Genomic DNA, 22,190 nt, shown 5'->3' on the forward strand with positions numbered 1-22,190 from the left:
TCAGAATAAGCACAAAAACAAAGTCAAGTAATTTAAGGAGTGCAGGTTAATGTGTGGTAAATTTAAAATATAGAAGTTTATGATCAGTACAGAAATGTTCTAATTAAAAACATATCATTACTGGACCCAAAAAAAGAAACACAAAAGTAACTTTTGTTTATATATAAGTTTTTTTCTTTTCTTTTTTTTTTCCGTTTTACTGACATCATAATTTAGACCATTACATGTTCCAGTTATACAATACTTTTAAAATAATGACACTGGAAAATTTTCCTGACTGCCTTATTTATGTCCATCACAAATCCATGTATAGAGCATGGGTAGCATTCCGACACATAATTCTTCTTTACACAACATACAGTTTGTTTCAAAGGCTTTTTAGCACAGAAGTGAAAGACAGCAGTTACACAGAAACTTAACTTTATGCCATTCATAAAGTTAAGCTTTATGAATGACACACAATTGGCTCAAGGTATAGAAAGTAGACATATTAAGACACAGTATTTAAGCAAGGCCTGTGTGTGTATCTTCAACAAACCTCATTCACTGCATTTGATTTAATGACATTCAACAAAAAGCAATAGTGAACATGTTCATTTTTCATTAGATGAAAAATGAACGTCATTAAATGATACAAATACAAATATATATACATATAGTGATTAGGTTAGCAGCACATATCTCAGTTTTGAAACACATGGAAGTCTATACATAGCAGTAGCTTTATGCATTTTAAGACAAAAGACATCATTTAAAGCAGCTGGAAACTTTAGATGAATTAGCATGTCTACACAAGTGCAATCATCTGTAGTTTTTTGTCCTTTGTGGCCTTTAGGCTAAATAAAGCCACAGGTAGGTTTTCCATCCTCAGGCATGTCCATTAAAATCATTTTCCACAGGCAGTGTATGTACACATTAGTACACAAGCTATATGTTCAAACGGTCGGTGTGGGTTTTTGTGTGTAAATATCCACGAGTTGGAGGAGTTTAAAGCAGTTCACATTCATTTCTTTGATTCCTGTTGGATTCTCCAGGAGAACAGTTTTGTCTCGGCAGTGTGTCACTTCAGTTGTGTGTTTGGTGACAAGGACTGAAAGAACAGAGCCCAAGGCCAAGCTTAAAGTGACATAGATGTTCAATAACAGAGAGTTTGGAGGAGAAGCATAAACCACTGTAAAAAAAAAATAAAAAAATAAATAAATTTAAAGAAAAGGAACTTGGTTGTAGGCTGTGTTTATTTTACATCCTTTATCAGCTGTACTGCATCCTAAGAAATTTTCCGTGCTTCCTGCAATAAAGGCCTTGGCAGACATTATAGCTTATCCCATAAGCCAACACATCCTTTGTGAAGCACATCTCCTGTGCAACAGGGCATTCTTTCAGCATCCCATATTTGATGTACTATTTGCATATAGTATACATATACAGGCTGTAACACACTGACCGCCCTTGTCATCTGAGCTAGCAGTTAACAGGACTAGCTACAACGTTGTCTCTAAAAGCTCAACACTCGGCTTATGTGTGTGTAGAAGCTTTCCATTTCTCTCGTCTCTCCCAAACACACACATGCACAGATATGAATGCACTCCACACATCAAGCTTGATGGAACGATATGTCAGTGAGAGGAGCACTCAGACGTTTCCTTGGAGCATTATAATACACTCAGCTGAGCAAAAACTCTAACTATGAATCTCGTTGCATCCACTGGGCTGGCAGCATGTTGTGGCTGTTGTGCTTTTATTTGGACAGTATTCAGCACACTGAACTTTTGGGAGAAAGAATGAATATCTAACATCCAACTGTATATGAGATATATCACTATACTGTTTCCTGTCATAAATTTTGTGTCGAGTCATAAGGACTCATAGATATATATATTGTATATATAGCACTCTCTTAAAATGGATTGCGACCCAAGTGAGTATTGGAGTACAGTTAAGTCAGTTTAATACTTAAATGTTATTCATTTTAGGGGATGCTACAACTTTACAGGGTTAGCAGTTCTACAAAACCAGAATAATACACGTTAAGGAGGAACAGGAAATGGCAACCCTGTAAACATTGCTGAATTTATGCATAATAAATTTATACAACAGCTGAGCTAACAGGATGCTAAGCAACTGAGATAGGCCTACATACAACAATCAGGCATAAGAGTGTTTTCTCCATTTTGCTGTTGAAACAGCCCTGACTTTTCCACCAGATTCCTAAAGGTGTGTTGTGTATCAGCAATGTTACCGGTATATCCTTCTAAGGTGCTTACACAAATGTACAGACCAGGTTGCTTTAATTCTTTCTGGTAAACTTTCACTCTGTACTTATGATAGAAGACCAGACTACAGGGATAACATCTTGCAGCTGAAGCAGCTACATATTTAAGAAGATGCTACCAAAACTCCTTGATTGACAAGCACCAAAAATATAAATCTAATCCCTGCACCTTTTCATAAGAGTACACACAATGGAGCGACACAAAATGTATTCAGTCTGGGTGCAGATTTAGTTCTTATGCATAAGAGGCAGGCCACTATGCACATCATACAGGACAGGAAGCAATCCACCATGTCCCTAATGTTATTTCTTTAGTTTGCTGGATACACTGTTTGTATCACATAGACTCCATCGGCTTGCTAGTTCTCACAGAAAATCTCGATTCCACTTGTTTTCAATTGTGAACAATGCACATGCACCAGTATTAACTTCTTCAATTTGAGCTACAGCTGCTCAACTGTTGCATTAGGCCACACAGCACACTTATCACACTTATCCAACACAAGGACTAGTCAACCATTGTCCCTTCCGTGAATCCTCATTGTTAGATACTAAATGGTAAATGGACTGAACTTATAGAGCACTTTTCCAGTCATTTTTGACCACTCAAAGCGCTTTACACTAGAGTCACATTCACCCATTCACACACACATTCATATGCCGATACGCAGACCAGTAAGCAATTTGGGGTTAAGTGCCTTGCCCAGAGGCACATCGACATATGGCAGGAGGAAGCTGGAATCGAACGTACAACCTTCCAATTGCAAGACGACAACTCTGCCACACAGCCACAGCCGCCCCCCGCAGGCTGGCATGCCCCGCAAAAGAAATAATGTTGAAGATGATCGTGCATCACAAGTTGGCTCTCGTCAAATCTGCTTCCCACCATGACAACCCGTTTTCTTCTAGCATATTATCCTTGGGGAGAAAATGCACTCTTGCTACCTAGTATATCCTTCCCACAAACAAAAGACACAGTAACAGAGTCCAGTGTTATCCACTTCTTCTGTCAGTGATTATGTTATGGGTAATAACAGCATAGTTTTTCAACCTAAGATACAAGAAGGATGATAGCAGCCTGCATCTACTGTACAGGAAAATAGACTTAACTTGATTTGCTCCAGAAGGATGTAGTTTACTAATTTGGATTTATTGACTGGGAGAAAATGACAGGGGAAAGTAGTTGTGATGAAGTAAAGCATTACATTAAGTCATAAATTAGTTATAATGTTTCTACTGCAGCTACAGTACCGCTTAACGTTGTCAGGAGGTTTCTACATACGTTTTAAAATGCTAACAATTGTTTTGATACCTAAAAATCAACCACAAAAAAATATGTAACCCTCCAGGTAAATGACAAACCTTATAACACTCAGAGTAACTTTAGTTGAGCTCCTTCTTTGGTTGAACGTGGTTCTAAAAACAATAACTTGGAGGACAACGCAGTATGAAGCATAAGTAATCAAAATCATACATAAGCTCTGTTTTCTGCAATATATAAAAAAATGCACCTGACATCAGCTCCAAGATAAGGTACATGACATATTAAAGCTTCTCTGTAATCTCTTCATAACATGGAATGATTTGAAGTCCAGAACAGCAAAGATTTATGTTGGGCAGTGGTGTTACAATCTAACTTGACAGACATTTATAGGTTGTGGAACGTGGGGCATGTCCTAACACGGAGGTTATTTCAAGCACAGACATTTTACAGAGTTTCTTAGAGTTAAGGAGTGTGTACCTCCAGACATTTTGAGATTTTGTCAAATGAAAATACAGTGCACATTTTCAGACAGCTCCCACTGAAATCCATAGAGATTTGCTAAGCAATTTACAGCACCTGTGGGGCAAGTTGTCAAATGTCTCTGCTGCTACTTTCAGTGACGATTTAGAAAACCTGTAGGGTTACTAGAACAGACATTGAGTTTTCATTTGCAGCATACCAATTAGAATCGTTGAAATTAAGATAAAACAATATAATAAGGATAACTATGTCCAATGGATGTACATGATTGCAAAAAAGTGTTAGGTTGTGCCCCGCTCTCCCTTACAGTCAATGAGAAACAGGCACTGACTCTGAGCAATACAGTGAAAATATTTCCTATATCCTTGAGCATTGAAAACAAAAATGAGACATGCATTTAACACAATAAAAATATACTATAAATATATCAAAAATATACAAAGTAAACATTCTGGTCGTTCAGAAAAAAAACATTTATTTTGCTCTTCTAGTTGTCTGAAAAGATTGGCCCAATAATTTGGGTAATTGGTAGAGATAAATGCTTGTCCTCACTTTGACCTCTAGTTCATACTAAAAGAAACAGAGCAAAGGAATGAATGCTAAATGCAAGTCTCTGCTTGTACTGAAACACCATTATGACTGTCTCAGACTCTCTATGTTGCGCTGATGAGTATTCCCCCGACAGAATAATGTGATTATGTTTTTCTTTGAATCGGGGCCTGGGCAGTTTGAGGAGCAGATTAAAGTTGCCCATGAAGACCTTTTGTCATTAGAAGCTAGGTTACAAATTCATAAAAAATGCTAACTCTAAAATGATCTCGACTGTCCATTTTTGTCTGGAGCAGTTGAAGTCATATAATACATACTACTGGTCTATTTATGTTGCAATAATGAATTATAATTTATTAGGCTACTAGTTGGCTACTGATGCAAGCAGGACAACCGCTGTTACAAACTATTTCTACTGTATAAGACTAACTCCATGCAGACATGAAAATGTCCTAAACAAGATGTCTGGCAGTTCTGGAAAGTGCACTGTTTATCCTGTGTGATAGGAGAACTTGCGGTTTTCTCCATCTACCCTTTTGTGTGAGTTCATCTTGCTCTCATCTTGTTCTGTGTTCTTATCCTTTGTACTGTAATTCACGAGCAGAGGGAGGCATGAATTCACCTCCCTGCAATACTAACAATGTTTAACCTTCCAAACACTGGAAGGTCAAATGTCATACATACAGATGTATAGGTCGCATTATACATCTGTACGCATTTTAGTGATATTTACAAAATTAGTATTGGCCAGAGTGCAGTTTCCTGTTTTTTTGCCCTCTGGTCTGAAGTCCTCAGTATTGTGGTTAACAGGCTCCTGGATCTCAACATATTCAGACTTACTGAGGGTGGATCCACTCCCACTTCGACCGCTCTTCTTCAGATCATCAGCAGAACTACCTTTAGGCACACTTGGGATATTCAGATACTGCGCTTGTTCCTCACCCTCTGTCTCTCTGTGGTAGAAATAGTTAAAATTTGATACAATGACAGGCACAGGCAAGGCAATAGTCAGCACACCAGCAATTGCACAAAGAGAGCCCACAATCTTTCCTCCAATAGTGGTCGGTACCATGTCTCCATAGCCTACAGTGGTCATGGAAACCACTGCCCACCAAAATGCTTCAGGGATGCTGCTAAACTGTGAATGTGGCTCGTCTGCTTCTGCAAAGTAGACAGCGCTAGAGAAGAGAATTACACCGATAAACAGGAAAAAGATCAGGAGGCCCAGCTCACGCATACTGGCCTTCAGTGTCTGTCCTAAGATCTGGAGACCCTTAGAGTGACGTGAGAGTTTGAAGATGCGAAACACCCTTACTAGACGGATGACACGAAGTATGGCCAAGGACATGGCCTGCTGGCCAGCCTGGCTGTCCTCAGGCCTTTCCGCAAGCTCTGTGCCCAGGGTGATGAAGTATGGAATGATTGCCACAATATCTATGATGTTCATAATGTTACCAAAAAATCCAGCTTTGCTTGGACAGGCAAAAAATCGAACGAGGAACTCAAAAGAAAACCAGATGATACAGAGGGTCTCCACAATGAAGAAAGGATCTGTAAAATATGTGGAGGGGTCATATGTAGAGGTGGAGTTGGACATGGAATGCAGTGGGTAATTGTACATCTCCTCGTCTTCATTTCGGAAAAGTGGCAGTGTTTCCAGGCAGAAGCTTACAATCGATATAAGAATCACCATGACGGAAATGATGGCAATGATTCGAGCTGGACCCGAGCTCTCTGGGTACTCAAACAGAAGCCACACTTGTCTCTGAAACTCATTTTCTGGTAGTGGTCTCTCCTCTTCCTTTATAAAACCTTCATCTTCTCTGAAAATTTCCATAGCCTCCTCACCCAACTCATAAAATCGGATTTCTTCAGAAAATATGTCCAGAGTCACATTGACAGGCCGGCGAAGCCTCCCACCAGATTGGTAGTAATACAAAATAGCATCAAAACTTGGTCGATTCCGGTCAAAGAAGTACTCATTCCGGAGGGGATCAAAATATCTCATCCTTTTCTTGGGATCGCCCAGCAGTGTATCAGGAAACTGAGATAGAGTCTTCAGCTGAGTCTCAAAGCGCAAGCCTGAAATGTTGATGACAACTCTCTCGCAACACTCGTGGTCTGGCTCTGGGTCATACTGGTCATGAGGCTGACCTGAGTGCGTCGCTGCTTCATCTGCAGGGTCGCTGGTGGCAACCGTCATGGTGGAGGAAGATGGGGCCTGCAGCTTTCAGACAGGATGGGGCCACAGCGGGCTGGATGTGAAAGTTCTTTGCGCTTGCGGGATCGGGCACAGGCACCTCTGCCTGCGAAAGCTAAAAGGACAGAAAAGTGAGAAAGGGATGAATGTAACCACTTGTTGTTCAACACTCTAATTCTTATTAAGTGAAACAAATGTTAGCATTTAAATTGAATTTGTTTTTTAGATTCTAAATCACAAACTACCTTCAAGTGTTGTATAGATTTCCACAATAGGAGTAGATACTGGCCAGCAAAGCAGAATTAGTGACTGGGCTTGAACAACAGGAGTCTCCTTGACTCTACTGAGTTTAAATATTAGGTTAGGAGTTCTCTCTCACATAAGCACCCTGCAGGATCAATATTTTCACCATAATGCAGTATCCAATTTTACAGGGCGAAATTACAACAAGCAGATCTGATTAAAAGTTGAGTGCTTCTCACGTTCTCAAAGGTGGACGCTCCGATTATATTTATGTGACTGGCATTTTTTCTAAGGAATTTAAGTTTCTATTCCTTTATATTTCACCTACATTTGGGAGGTAGTGCACATTATCTTTATGATGTTGGGCCTGTTATGAGGTTTGAATGAGCATGCCTGGTTACAGCCTGAAACTTGTGCCTATTTGTCTGTTAACAAAAATGTACCTTGATCACAATGGCTCAGGTGACGAGTTTGGTCCAAAGTAAATCGCCTCTGACAGATGGGCTCGTTTTTGAAGGGTTGTCAGTCCCCAGAATACTCCGCCCCTGGGAAAGGCGATTTGTCTTAAGATCATTTGAAAAATGCTGTCGTCAGCAAAGAAGCGGACTCCTGTTTTCTTCGGAATAACATGCGGGACGCGGCAGGCGGCAACAGCCAAGGTGATCCTCTGCGACCTCTTATCAGCGAGGAAGGGAGGCTGAGCGGGAAACGCTGCTGGCAGCATTTCCATTCAGACGCCCCCATGCTTCAGCAAATATGCAAGGCGCGATCACCTGTTTGATTCTCAGACATGTTTTGCCCCGGTGGGGCTTTTTGCATCTCTTTTAGCTATTGAATTGTGATTTTTATTTTTATTTTTTTAAAGCCAACCCCATGTAGGAATCACCATCTTTTTTTTTTCTGATGGGAAATATCCATGAAAAATAACAAGTGATGCGCATAACAAAGCGGATGCTTACGCTCACAACCCATTCCATGGAAACGCAATCCTCCACTTGCTCACAAGGACTTATGTTGTCTTCATGACTTTTAAAATGATGCAGCCAGCCAGGTTCATGCACTGGGACCATACATTCAACGGCGTCTTGTTCGGTTAGTTTGGCACGACAGGTGCCAGACATGCTCAAGCACATTTGCAGCCATCCCGTTTCTTGTTTTGTTTTTGGAAGGACAGCCACAACAATCTCCATGCACTAAGCAAAGCAGCATAGCATTATCTCCGTTCTATAGGATCGCTTCAGAGGATAAATGGCATGCAGGAATTCACCGGGATTTCTCTTGTTTCGCAGACGCGTGGATTATTTTTTTTTTTCTTTTTTGGTCCAGTTTGTTTCTTCTTTTGAGTTCCCTTCAGCTCGTCCTTCTGCTCCTTGGCATCTGTCCGTCTCAGCATTGGTTTGACTCAGCTACGTTTTTTTCATCACGACTGTCTGTTTTTTTTTTGTTTGTTTGTTTTTTTGAACCGCCGGCGCCTCTTCGAGTTTCTCAGATTTCACCGTAATTCGCAATAGTTGAGATGAGCGGGGCTGCGGTTGGGCATCGCGGCGCATACGGAAAGCGTCTTGCGCGCCTCGCCCTGTTCCTCTGCGCTCCCACTTCCCCGACTCTCCCGTCCTTAGTGGTTCACGTTTAAAGAGGAAGCGTCGACCATCACAGCGTGGGGGTTTGGGGGGAGTGGGGGGACACGCGCTTCCAAAAAAGCGAATAAAACACAAGTGTTTCCCAAATGTTGTAAATATAACGCTTTGGCAGATGCGGCTTAATAATCCGATTTGGAGGCATCCAAGCTTTTATTTTTGGTGTCATCACAGAAAAAAAAAAAAAAAAACAGCAAGATATATATATATATATATATATATATATATATATATATATATATATATAATATATATATATATATATATATATATATATATATATATATTATATATATATATCTTGCTGTTTTTTATATATATATATATATAGCTATATATATATATATATATATATAGCTATATATATATATATATATATATATATATATATATATATATATATATATATATATATACATACATATATATATATATATATATATATATATATATATATATATATATATATAATTATATATATATATATATATATATATATAGCTATATGTGTGTGTGTGTGTGCGTGCGTGCGTGTGTGTGTGGCGTGTATCTTTATTCAGTCCCTCAGATTTATATTGTGTTATTCTCCACAGTTACTGCTGCTACAAATTAACTTTTTTATCTCCTCATCATGCAAATCACACACAACTAAAAAATTGATGCCATGTTATTAATGTTCTCACAAAGGCAATGATGACCTGCTCTTTAAATTATTAATCACATGAATTGGCATGTGAAGTTTTACTTCTGTTTTTGCTTGTTTTTCGTTACCTGCAGTTGTAAAGGTCGAACAGGCGGGAAACCCAGACGTCTTCAGGCTGAGACCAGTACATTCTCCTGACCTTTACACCACCAAGATTCCACTTTTATTCCAATCTCTTTGTGATAAATGTGCAGAAATTATAAACATTAAGACATTTGACAAATCAAGCATCTGCAGGTTTCTCTGCTCAAAGCTGGTGACCAGTTTCTGCACTGCTGTCTACCAAAAACAAGAATTTTTTCCAATACAAATGTATTTTATTCTAATTATTTGACACACTGTGGTTCTGTTTCTCAGATTAGTCCCAGTCCTTATTATTCCAGGCCCTTAGAACCACTTAATATCTTACGTGCAATCTGTTTGTCAACAAATAATAAGCTACAAATGCTAAATAGAAGCAACAAATAATTAACGAAGTTCAAACACAGTTAAGAAACAAAATCATTTTGTATCAACCAGTCTGGAAAGGGTTACAAAGCTATGGCTTTGGGACTCTGTGCAACCAAAGTCAGGGCTATTATCTACAAATGGAGAAAACATTAACAGTGGTGATGCTTCTTAGGAGTGGTCGGCCTTCCATAATAACGCCAAGAGCCACACTGATGACTCATCTGGGAAGACACAAAAGAACCCTGAACAACATTTAAAGCACTGCGGACCTCGCTTGCGTCAGTTCGGGCTGGCATTTTCTGATTCAACAATAACAAAGAGACTGGACAACAATAGCATCCAGCTCAGAGTTTGGAGCTAAAAACTATTGCTAACTTAAAGGAGTAGAAAGGCCTGTCACTTTTGATAGTGACAGGCAGCACTAGAAGCAATTCTTTCACATGAAAAGTTCTGTTTTCTGTTCTTACAGCACGACACAATAGAAATGCAAAATTGAAAAAAAATAAATAAATTTACTCATTTATCTCATTTTAAAATTTGATTCTGGTGGAGATGTTGCCATGTTAGTCAGATTTATTAGTGATTCTAAATTTAGGTGTAGCAGTAAATGTCTTTCTCATTTATCTTACCCATCTATCTAGAACCTCCACTCATCCATTATCTGTACTCTGCCTCTCTTGAGTGGGCTTCTGGGCCACCAGGGACCCTGAGTGGACCAAAGCAGGCTTAGAAAATGAGTGTGTGAAAATCTTTTTTTTTTAATCTCCAATCTCTAATTTTCACCTTTCTATTTTTTCACGTTTTTCCCTCATTTAGCAAGATTTCTTTTGCTTTATTTTTTTTAGGAATTTATTTTTAAGAATCCTGTGATGTCATATTACATGATTATTTTTTTTATTATAAATGGTCATTTGTTTAACATGACAGTTTAGTGTTTGTTGGAGGGAATATGAGCAATTTATTTCCAGTTCTATCTCTTTTTAAAATATTTGCCATTTTAATAGAGCAAAGTTTGATAATAAGATTCTAATAATATGTTACACATTTTCAGAATTTAAAGAATGTTAACATCAAATTTTGACTTACACGGTACAAGACAACACATAGTCTGTTCTTAATATTTGGCATTAAACTGGAGGATATCCTTCCTGTTTTCGGTGAATTGGGATTGAGAAAATATTTTCTACGCCTACAGAAAGAAAATTGATCAGAACAATGCTTTAAAAATACATTTTATTGCTTTCTTCAAATTATGACATTCAAATACACAAAGACTACAATGTCTTCATACAATTTTGAAAGCTGATGAACAAGCTAACTTCTGGAACTTGACATAGATATTTTATATTTACATTAAAGCTGATCCCGACTTCCTAATGGCTTTGTTTTCAAACCTTCCTTCTTCTTTTTTTTTGTCCTGCTACCTACATTTTCCCTTCATGTTCTCCTCAAGGGAATAGCTATAAATAGAAAACTGACCTTGGAAATTCTTTACCTGCTGACTGCATTCATCTGGGATGATCACAGCCTCTGCTTCCCTCAGAGGAATATTTACCCTCTGACTGATTTCACTCCAAATTCTGATCGTATGAAGTGATGATTAAGGATTGCGACATCGTCAGCAGGACAGGAGTTTGCAGAAAATCAAATTGGAAAGGAGTAGAAGAATAGAAGAAAAATAAGTAGAGAAGGGTGAACAGATAAAGGTCACGGTGACAGTATGATGAGTCATTCAGTGTGGAGCACAGCAGCATCTTTCCCAATGTTACACTATCACCCTCTCCACCATCTGTTTACTTGCTACGACAGTAAAAACTGCGATGACTGGCAGCAGACCGCCGTTTTCCCATCACAGCTACAAAAATAAAATACGTCTGCCACTGAAAACTACAACTGAAATTGAGATACACGTGTCAGTGTATCTCTGAGGGTGATGTATTCCACATTTTGTGTATGGAGTATCTGTCAGGATTGCCTGGTTGCTGATCAACCAATGAGCTTCCAGAAGTAATTGGATTTTTGTGAAACCACAAAAAAACAGCATCAACATCCATGGCAACCTGTTCTGGTCTACACTGCCAAAGGCTGCAGAAGGGGAAAACACCACACGCAAAGTCACTACAACACTCCTAAAGGACCCACTCTTTAAATGATTGCCTTGAGTAATATTTGTGAAAAACTGAACATTCATGTCTTAATTTTACAATAGATTCTAAAGGTTCAAGGGAAGGAAGCACAATATAAATGAACAAATATCATTAGTCAATCTTTTAGAGATTCCAAGAAGGAAGAGCTGCTCTGGCTAAACTGCGACGGATGCCATCTTTTTGGATCAGACTAGATCTTTCCATAAACTTTTGCCAGTTATCAATGTGGCGTGAACGATCTCAATTCCAAGCTTTCGTCCAAAAGATTCTGGAATATCCCTTTGTCACTATTCATTTCTGAAACAAGAGTTCATAGATTTACTGATGAAATTTCTCTAGTATGACTTGTGTTACTGCCATTAGTCTGACTCATCTGCTGTTCAAATAATCTGTGCGCGGTGACTTTCATCCTACACGTGGGACACCAACCCTCTGTCAGACACACATACTGTAGCAGATGATTGTAAATATTATAACAAATGCATGACAAAGTTTCACAGCTCCCACCCTTCTCAGAAGTTGTACCGACATACAGTAAATGATCTGGCAGCTATTACAAATGCAGACGTTGGAAGTAGCTATGTCTTCTGTCTACCTGCAGGGCTCAATCTCCAAGTCTCTTCATTTGACCAGCTGCCGTCCTTTGTTTCTATGGAGATATTCTGCTGCAGAGCCCAGGGGTGGTTGTGAGCTTCTGTGACATTAGATGTACTATAGTAACATCAGACGGAGCTGCAGACATTGAATGAACATGCAAAATGCAAAGTACCAGTAGCACACAGACACGGTTAGGAAAACCAACAGAGAAACATGTGAGCAAACACTTTTCCAATTTGCCTTATGAAAACGATTATTGGAAAGGAATCACTAGTAAAGTGGTAGGTTATTCATTGAAGCACTAACTCATACTTGCTGTTATACAGCTTGACAGTGCAACTGCTGTAAACCTTTGTGAGAATGTTAATATTTACGCCTTTGGCACGGACAGGATTTGAAGTTTTCCACTCTGCTCCGGCTCACTTCTGTTATCTTTATGGTCCAAACACGCTGCCAACACAGCAGGGAATCACCACGTCTTTTCCAAGCCAAACATAAATCCTTGTGGCTTGTTCTGTTTTTGTTTGTTTTTTTCTTTATTTTTACATCTGCCACAGTGCGTTGCATCTTTTATTATCTGTACGCCTTTCTTTTTATTTCATTGATGTTTACTGACTTTGTGTCCTTTAAACAGAGACTGGACCATTTATGATCTAACAGGGAGCTTTCAATTGTTTTGACATCTGCTGTGTTGATGTGTTTCCCTGCGATCCAGAGAGTACTGATCACTACAAAAATGTAAAGCTCTGCTTGGTAACGTGATTAAATAGTGAGGTTCCCTGCGTGTGAAAGATCCCATCCAGTAGTGTATTCTTTTAATAAAGAGATCTTCAATGACTACAAATATACCAAAGTGATGAAAATGAAATTTCAGTCTCAGGACTTTACAAAATACACTTTTTAAAAGCAAGAGGGGAAAACATGACTACACATTCTGTGTTTGGTTTATGATAACACAAGGGAAAGCATAATCAAGCTCAACAGCTGTATTCGTAATCGCTGGTAGACAAGTAACATTTAAAAAAGTGATTACAAACAAAACAGAAACATCATACAACTGAACATACTCAGAGGAACTGATCAGATGCCTTATGTGATGTCATCGGAGGCATGTGCATGTAGAAGATTGTCTCAGCTTGATCATGCAACGATTTACATTGAAAATTACAAAACGAACTGAAGATCTGACCATCGAATCTTGTTTTCTCGAGGACAAGCTGTATTTAAAATGACTGACAAAACAAGAATAAAGCCTGAAATATTTTCGAGTCAGTTCTAGTATCTGTAAATAAGTGGAAACAGGCTGCAGCACCTGTGAAAGAAAGACAGTACACCTCATGATCTCTTTATATGGGTCATGTTGAAGACAGTGCACAACAACGCAGAATAACTCCAGGCACACACAGCCTTCAACTGTCAATATTCTGCTCTATCCCAAATGGAAAAGCAACAATAAAAAAACAAAAAAGACAAAGTGCACTCTGGGATAGAGCTGAAACATGTAAACAAGTGTGTGTTAGTGTGTGCATGTCTAAAGTATCTGAATCGACATTTGCATAAATGCATTTGTGTTGTTCTTCATGAGTACGTCAAAAGAATAGCAGCAACCAGCACACATGAGAATGTGTCTGTTAAACATATTTAGCAATACAGAGCACACATATATAACAAAGGCATATGGCTAACAGTCTTTGATTGGTATCACAGTTTCGTATCAGTCAAATCACAGATGGACTCAGATTTTAATTTTTTTTTTTTGCCACTTCTTTTTTAAACTTGCTTTCAGATATTTCTTTTTTTTTATTGTCCATGATTATTATCACCTTTGCGGGAAATTAAATAAAAAAACAAAGTAAAAAGATTTAAAAAATCAAAGTCCCCATAAAGTGAAAGGTGCTTTGCAAAAATGCTGGCAGATTGTTGTGCTTAACTATTGTATGCCATTTAGAAAATGTCCGGATATTTATTTATTTATTTTTTTTTTTTAATTTTTTTTACATCTCAATGACCTTTGACCCTGCAAAGGTTCCATTCATAGAGTGTGAAGTCCAAACTGTGTGCTACAAAATGTTCTGAGAACAGCTTTATGTGCCTGTTGATTATGCATTTTGAATTGAAAAGTGGGAGAATTACTTGTCACCAATTGGAGGGCACCCGTTGAAATTAAGAAAGCAGGGGGAGTAGATCAAATCCACCGGGCCTATCCAGTCCAACAGAACCAGGATGAAGTCTCTGCATCCTGAGGAGAAAAATAGATTCACTCCAGGTTAGTGGATGACCTTAACCAATCCTAATCCCAGGGCCTCTGTGTGTTAGATGAGTACTCTAACACACCTGATTCAAATAATTGCATTACCTCCGCTTTGTCCCATTGTCTGACGCAGTACCGTTTTCATCATCCATTCGTTTAAGTCAGGCGAGAGGCAGATGGGAAACCCATAAAACATGAGGGGCAGTGGGACTTGAGGAAAAGTACAGAGAATCTCTGAACTAAACTGTTTGAAATTTCACCTTAACCCTTTAAGCCCAGATGCATTATTTTTGACATGTCTGAGACCTCTCACACAAAGTTCTCCCTTTCTTCTGAGACCTGTTGTGTAAAAGCCAGTTCTTCTCTTATTCCCTCTGGTGGATGATCTAAGTACTACAGGAAGCAAGTGCCAATTTTGCTTTAAGGGTAATATGGCCGGGCACACCTTGTATAAAGTATAAAGTAATGATTTTTTGGAGTACAGTAATCATTTTTGAAATAGTGAGAAACTAAAATGTAAAGCAACTAAATATTTAGTCAACTGAACATTTAGTATTCTAAAGAAAGCCAAGATTGAATTAAATATCCATAAATACTTTATATTTAAAAGAAAGTGAAAATACGTTTATCAGTTGGACTAAATTAGATTTAAAATTACATTTTATGAGTCATTCCATCAGTTGCTATAAGAGGATTGATTTTCACTATCATGAAAAATGTACAAAATACAGTCAAATCTTGATATAGACTTCTGTATTACATTTGATGTTTGAGCCAACGTGCAATTTATCAATGTAACACTGAAATAATTTTAATATTCTGATATGTAATTTAACAAAAGCTTTTTCTGAGAATCATTTTTTAATACAGACTTTGTGGGGTCAGGATAATTTAAAACACATAATAATAATGTTTTTTTTGTTTTTACCTTGAAGGGAGGCAATGGAAATGACATCATCAGGGGATCCAGGTCGTCTGAGCAGAAACAAAGAGAAAGAAAGAGAAAGTGTCAGAACTGCAGAGTTATGTCACTCTGACAGTCTCATTGACAAAGGAAGCATCTTTCTTCTTCCCGTTTGATCTTGTCATGCCAAAGCCCGCTTTGAAAAGCTCAAAATACAAATCAAGTTATGCAATTTTCATTTGATCTTTATTCATACATATTCAATTATTAATACAACGCGCCAATGACAGCAGACCTGTTTTGATAAAACAGGTCAGAGAAAAACATACAGTAGAAAAACAGTGTACTAAGAATGTTGCCTCAATTAATTACATTACTAAAATACGAGCTAAAAAGAAGAGCATGTCTCATAAAATTATTTTTCTTTTTGTCTTAATGAACGTTTTTAGTAATGGGACACTGAAGTTAGTATCTAAGGACAAATAATCTGAATTCCCATAGTCTGTTTCCATTAATAGCTGCATTTTTACTGGCAGCTGTTCAGCTGAGGCACTGTTTTTATTTGGGAGGGCGGGGGGGTTCAAGAAACAAAGTAAAAGTAGCATAAAATACATAATGTGAACTGCAGCAAAGAAAAAGAGAAGTAAGTAAAATATAGAAAACAAAGGCAAACTCAAGTGACAGAGAAATATAGCAAGCATTAGAAAATTAGAGGAAAAAAGTAGAAGTCTGGGTTGTAAATCAATGGGAACGTTTCATAAAATCAGAAAGTTCTAAATATTTACATAGCACCACTTACTTCAATCTTCAGAATAAGATATGCACACTCTAATTTTATTTAAAATGCCACAGATTGCATTATTTTTCATTAAACTTTTCCATCCACCTCTGTTGAACATGCTTAACATATATCAGCATATAATGTGGTACGACCATAACTTATATCTAAACACAAACGTGTGGCTTTACGGTATGTTTAAAATGAGCTGAAACACTTAAAGCATAGACATTAGTGCATGAAAGCATTTATATAGCCTCCAGGGAATCACAGAATAAGACTTTCCATAATCCAGATTAATGGAATTTTTTTTTGGGGGGGGAGTTTTTTTTTCCTACTTTTCGTGTTTTATCCCAATGTTGGTGAACCTCTGGAGAACACAGAGGTTATGAAAGCAGATGTGAGCCACTTGGCCTATTAGAAGCAAACAGTGGCCACCAGGGGGCGCAGCTTAGACAGGCTGATTTGGCATGCTGTTGCTGGTCCTACTGATTTTATATCCAAAGTCAAATGAAGGTGAAAGGCAACCTGGTCACATAGGAAGAATATTTTTGTCCTTTGCATAATAAACAAAGAGAAGCTCACTAGATGGAAGGCTAAACATGGGAAATATGTGCAATGATCAGATGCCAGATTATTACAATTATACACTTATTAAAATAAAATAAAATAAAAAATTAACAAGTAACTGTGATGTACTGGAAATGCTTTCTGCCTCTTGTCCAATGACTGCTGGAGACAGACATCAGACACCTGAGAAAGCTGCAAGGAAAATTAGATAAAGAGAATAGGAAGATTTATGGAAGGATGAATGGATGGATGGAAATATGTTTTCCGCAAAAAAAGAGATACACTGATGAATGCCATGAACCAAATCTAAACGCCACAACAGCCTGTTCTTTCATGTATGAGGGAGCCCTGTGCACAATCATTAATGTTGACCTGCTTGTTTGAGTTTTTTTTTATTTATTTTTTTATGTCAAACCTTTTGTCTGACTACCAGACACACAGATACAGAAATACTGTAAGGCGTTTTCAATATAAACAAAGGAATCACAGACAGAGCTTACCTTTTTTTTTTTTTTGTCAGTGGAACAGCGTCCTCCAATGGCCACCCGCAGTAGTGCACTCGGGGCCGTCGTGCGACGTATTCCCAGTCCATTCATAATTCTTCACACGCTGCCTCTTCACTTTCAGTCTCCCACCACAACAGCGTTTTGAGTTGTGGCCCGTGATTGTTGACCAGCTTCAGAGTGGCTGAGGTCTTCACTATTTTTATTTTATTTTATTTTACTTCCTGTACCGGCAGTCTTTAACAGTCGTTGAATCTGAATATGTTTTGGTCTGATTGATTGAGACGCCGGAAAGACAAGCCACTCGCACGAGGATCTCCAATATAACTTTGAAACCATCTGGGTAGGTTACTGTGGAAACAGTGATGCTATGGCAACGGTGACTTGGGGAGGGGGTGAGGGGGGAGAAGGGTTACCGAGGAAACGCGCGTCACCATGGAGACTGCATCACAGCGGGCTCTATTTGAGGCTACAAGAGAAACGCGCCCCATCTTTGATCGGAGAACGCGCCCTATTTTGTCCCCCTCCTCACGTGTGTGTAGTATCTATACTGAGACCCTGACGGCCGTCTTGACTCTAGTGGTTTACGTGGAGCTGCTTACGCATTAAATAGCCTACCAAGACGATTTAAATCTATGTTTTTTTTTAAAGACAGTAGTAGTATTTAGACTAGACTTTAACGCACAATAAAGGTATAGGCTACCACAGAACGGTTTATATGACATAGATATATATTATGCTGGATTACGTCATTCTGACATGACGTATGCTTGACCACACACAGATGCTACACATATTTAAATGACTGCGAATATTGAACATATAGGGTATTACTGTCGAATCACGACTCTTGACGCACGATGGCACCCGCGTGAGCGTCCTTTTGTCAGAAGCGTCTGCTCGTGCTCGTCTTTCACAGTCAACACAGCTTTTATCTCTCTACCTGTTGTGACGTGCCGAACGTGCTGCCCGCCTCGCGGCGCACAGCAGACTCGTTGTCGCTCATTCGGAGAGCAACGAGTAGATGTCGAGAGATGTCATTCTCTTTTTGCAAGCAAGAATGACTTAAATATATAGATTTTTTTAAAAATCCAAATTATTGGAATGGCGCACAAAGCATCTCTTTACAACAGACGGGTTGTGCCCATGTTTTATTCCCCGCCCCCCACTATTTTGCTCTCTTTTTATCTGCCTTTGCTCCCAAACGCTGCTGCATATATGTTTTGACTCATCGCGTCATCCTGTAATTATTGTAAAGCTGGCTACACGTCGGTGAAGATCTTTTTATTGATGTTGACACAGTTCTGCGAGTTGTTCTGAGCGGTGGTGGTGGTGGTCGGGAAGTTTGGCTGCTGCTTGAACGCACTGTTGATCCCGTGCTCCTCTATCACCATGTACTCGCTTTTGCTGAGTGAGGAGGAAGACCGTGTCTTCCTCAGCTCCTCCGTGTCCGCCAGGGGTTGACAGCTCCCCACGTGCAGGTACTGCGCCTGCTCCTCGCCATCAGTCTCTCTGTGGTAGAAGTAGTTGAAGTTGGACACGATGACCGGCACGGGCAGCGCTATGGTCAACACGCCCGCGATCGCGCACAGCGACCCCACGATCTTGCCCCCGATCGTCACGGGGTGCATGTCCCCGTAACCCACGGTGGTCATGGTGACGACCGCCCACCAGAACGCGTCCGGGATGCTGTTGAACCCCGACTCCGGGTCGTCTGCCTCGGCGAAGTAGACGGCGCTGGAGAAGAGGATGACCCCAATAAACAAGAAGAAGATGAGCAGTCCCAGCTCGCGCATGCTGGCCTTTAGAGTCTGCCCTAAAATCTGTAGGCCCTTGGAGTGCCGCGAAAGCTTAAAGATGCGGAACACCCGAACGAGCCTGATTACGCGCAGGATGGCCAGAGACATGGCCTGCTGTCCGTTCCCCTGCCTCTCTGCCAGCTCCGTGCCCAGGGTGATGAAGTAGGGAATGATGGCAACGATGTCAATGATGTTCATGATGTTTTTGGAGAACGTGGCTTTACTCGGGCATGCAAAGAAGCGCACCAGCAGCTCGAATGAAAACCAGATGATGCACAGCGTCTCCACCACGAAGAAGGGGTCCGAGAAGGGGCTAATGAAATAGGGCAGCGTGCCATTTATCAGAGGCGCAATGGTGATCGGGTCCCTGTTCTCGTCCCTGAACTCCGGCAGCGTCTCTAAGCAGAAGATGACAATGGAGATGAGAATGACCAGGACAGACACTATCGCGATTCCCCGGGCGGGACCCGAGCTCTCTGGGTACTCAAAGAGCAGCCACACCTGCCTTTGAAACTCATTATCAGGCAGCGGCCGCTCCTCCTCCTTAATAAAGCCCTCATCCTCTCTGAACTTCTCCATAGCCTCCTCGCCCAGCTCGTAGAAGCGGATCTCCTCGGAAAAAATGTCAATGGGCACGTTTACAGGTCTCCTGATGCGCCCGCCTGACTGGTAGTAATAAAGAATGGCATCGAAGCTGGGTCGGTTCCGGTCGAAAAAGTATTCGTTCCTGAGGGGGTCGAAGTATCTCATTCTCTTCTTGGGGTCCCCCAGCAGCGTCTCTGGGAACTGTGACAGCGTCTTCAGCTGCGTCTCGAAGCGCAACCCTGAGATGTTGATGACCACCCGCTCGCAGCACTCGTGGTCCGGCTCGTACCGGTCCAGAGAGTGGTGGCCCGGCAAAGCCGCCGACTCCTCCAGCATGTTGTCACACGCCACGACCGTCATCACGTCGGCCTCTGTCTCGGTGTAGCCGTGGTTCACCAGGGTGTCGCCTCTGGTTTTGGTTGCGCTCGGCGGGGGTGATTGCAGGAGACTGAGGTGGTCGTCCATGCGCGGCTGAAGTCGCATGCAGGGGCGGACGCCTCGCCCCCTCCGCGGACCCCGGTCAACCACAGCCCCCGCCACAGCCTCGGTTCTTCCACGTCTCTTCCTCTCTTTCGCTCCTCATGCGCCTCACTTTCGCTCTTCGACTGTTGCCGTTCCCGCCCACAGGAGAGAGATCTGGATTTATCAACCGGCGATCCACCCGCCTACGGCGCGCCGCTGATTGCTTTGTTTTTCCAATAGTCCGCCAATAGCAGGACGCACCGATACAGAAGACACAACAGACGCACGTCATTCAGTACTTTAGCTTGGGCGTGCCAGCCTCCCTCTGCCCCCAACCCCACGTTGTGCTCAACCCCCCCCCCCACACACACACACATACACGAACACGCGCACACACGCACAGACACACTCTCATTTTAAACAAGGTCATTCCTCACAGACAGGACAGTTTCAATTAGGCTACTTATAAATATATCAGAGCCCATTTATTCTTGAGGTAAAAAAAGAAAAAAAAAAGAGTCTGTTCTCAATTTCAATGACCTTAGGTTACTTCTTAAATTCAAAAGCAGCAAAACTGCACATGGAAGTATTTGCAAGGTGTTCAATGTGTCTTGTTGTACTTTGTGGCCTTAAATGTGATCTCTAAAGATTTTTTTATGTTTCACAGACAAGACATAAAACTGTAACTTTTAACTGCGCTCAGTTTACATCCATACCTCTTATGCTACGCTGTGTGCAGATTCACTATGTAGCATATTTGCAGTTTAGCTCAAAATTGTTGATACCTCTGGCTGATTAAGATTTGAGAGTTTGAAATTTAACCAAGAGGTTCAAGAAACGACCCTGGTTCGTAGATATAATCGACAAGTGGCTGGGCCAATCCAAAACATTAGCATCCCTTCAACTCAGAAGCAAAATGTTGGTAAAATTAAAAGATTTGTTTATACTTTAGAAAACTCTCTGTAGTGACTGTTCTCTGGGCTTAGGCTACAGGAAGACAACCTGATCACTTTCTGTCATTTCCTTCTTCCATCACTCTCCAATTTGCACTACTTGCCACTGCCACTTGTTGTTTGTCCCTGTTGAAGGAACAGTCTTCATTTTTTGTGGACACATGAAGCCATATGCAGTCTGTTCGGTCATGTCGAAAGATGTCAGTTTCACTCTCTGCATGACGCAGGAAAATTTCAGGAAATGGCAAAGACTTTTTCATTGGAGAATCAAAAACGATTCTCTCCCAATCATTTGTTGATACCGCCGGCTGATTGAGAGGCATCAACATGCACCGGATGCATGTTTGACAATGCATACAGTGTCAAACACTTATGCATTTGTTTTTGTGTCATGTGCGCTGAGGGAAAACTAAATAACAGCTAACTGAGCAGAATTTGTTCAGAACAGAAAACACCAAACAGATGAGGCATCATTAAGTACTTTGCCGGTTGTTATGTTGGCTCTTCTGATGTCTTTTACAGATGGAGCTGACTTTGCAGATGTGTCCAGCATTCTTATTTATTTGTTTTTTTTACCTTCACTTTCTTAGGTACATTACATGCTAGCACACAGGCATGCACCTTGACGAGAAGTGGAAGGAACAAAGCACAAAAGAGAGGAAAAGGGAAAAAAAAGAGAGAGGTGATTGTACTTGTGGCCTAACAGCATCTGCTTCCTCAAGATTAAATTAAAGTGAATAATAAATGACTGAACTAATCTATAAAGTCTCTCATCAGTGCAGGCAATCTGCGCCAACACCCAGTCACACATATTCGACAAAGGTAATGGAGGTTATGCTTCTC

General features: G+C 40.3%; 2 protein-coding genes across 5 annotated transcripts; both read right to left on the minus strand.

The window, feature by feature from the left end:
• Positions 1-139: 139 nt before the first annotated feature.
• Positions 140-8,596, minus strand: kcna2b (potassium voltage-gated channel, shaker-related subfamily, member 2b). 4 transcript variants are annotated; one of them, XM_055049575.1, is made up of 3 exons: positions 8,276-8,596; positions 7,452-7,553; positions 140-6,880 (listed from the first exon to the last, which is right to left on the minus strand). In XM_055049575.1, the coding sequence occupies exon 3, from the start codon at positions 6,766-6,768 to the stop codon at positions 5,266-5,268; it is 1,503 nt and encodes a 500-aa protein (XP_054905550.1). In that variant the 5' UTR covers positions 6,769-6,880; positions 7,452-7,553; positions 8,276-8,596; the 3' UTR covers positions 140-5,265. The 4 variants fall into 4 exon arrangements, with proteins under 4 accessions (XP_054905550.1, XP_054905552.1, XP_054905551.1 ...); XM_055049577.1 differs by lacking the exon at positions 7,452-7,553; XM_055049576.1 differs by lacking the exon at positions 7,452-7,553 and having other exon boundaries at positions 7,968-8,596.
• Positions 8,597-13,880: 5,284 nt separating this feature from the next.
• Positions 13,881-20,721, minus strand: LOC129372336 (potassium voltage-gated channel subfamily A member 3). Its single transcript, XM_055049570.1, has 3 exons — positions 17,546-20,721; positions 15,722-15,768; positions 13,881-14,781 (listed from the first exon to the last, which is right to left on the minus strand). The coding sequence occupies exon 1, from the start codon at positions 20,413-20,415 to the stop codon at positions 18,811-18,813; it is 1,605 nt and encodes a 534-aa protein (XP_054905545.1). The 5' UTR covers positions 20,416-20,721; the 3' UTR covers positions 13,881-14,781; positions 15,722-15,768; positions 17,546-18,810.
• Between the last annotated feature and the right edge of the window lie 1,469 nt (positions 20,722-22,190).

The sequence above is a fragment of the Poeciliopsis prolifica genome, unplaced genomic scaffold (genome assembly GCF_027474105.1).
Source record: "Poeciliopsis prolifica strain line A6 unplaced genomic scaffold, Auburn_PproV2 SCAFFOLD029, whole genome shotgun sequence".
NCBI lineage: Eukaryota > Metazoa > Chordata > Actinopteri > Cyprinodontiformes > Poeciliidae > Poeciliopsis > Poeciliopsis prolifica.

Coding starts and splice junctions, on each gene's coding strand:
- kcna2b (XM_055049577.1), bottom strand. CDS start 6,768: ATGACGGTTGCCACCAGCGACCCTGCAGATGAAGCAGCGACGCACTCA.
- LOC129372336 (XM_055049570.1), bottom strand. CDS start 20,415: ATGCGACTTCAGCCGCGCATGGACGACCACCTCAGTCTCCTGCAATCA.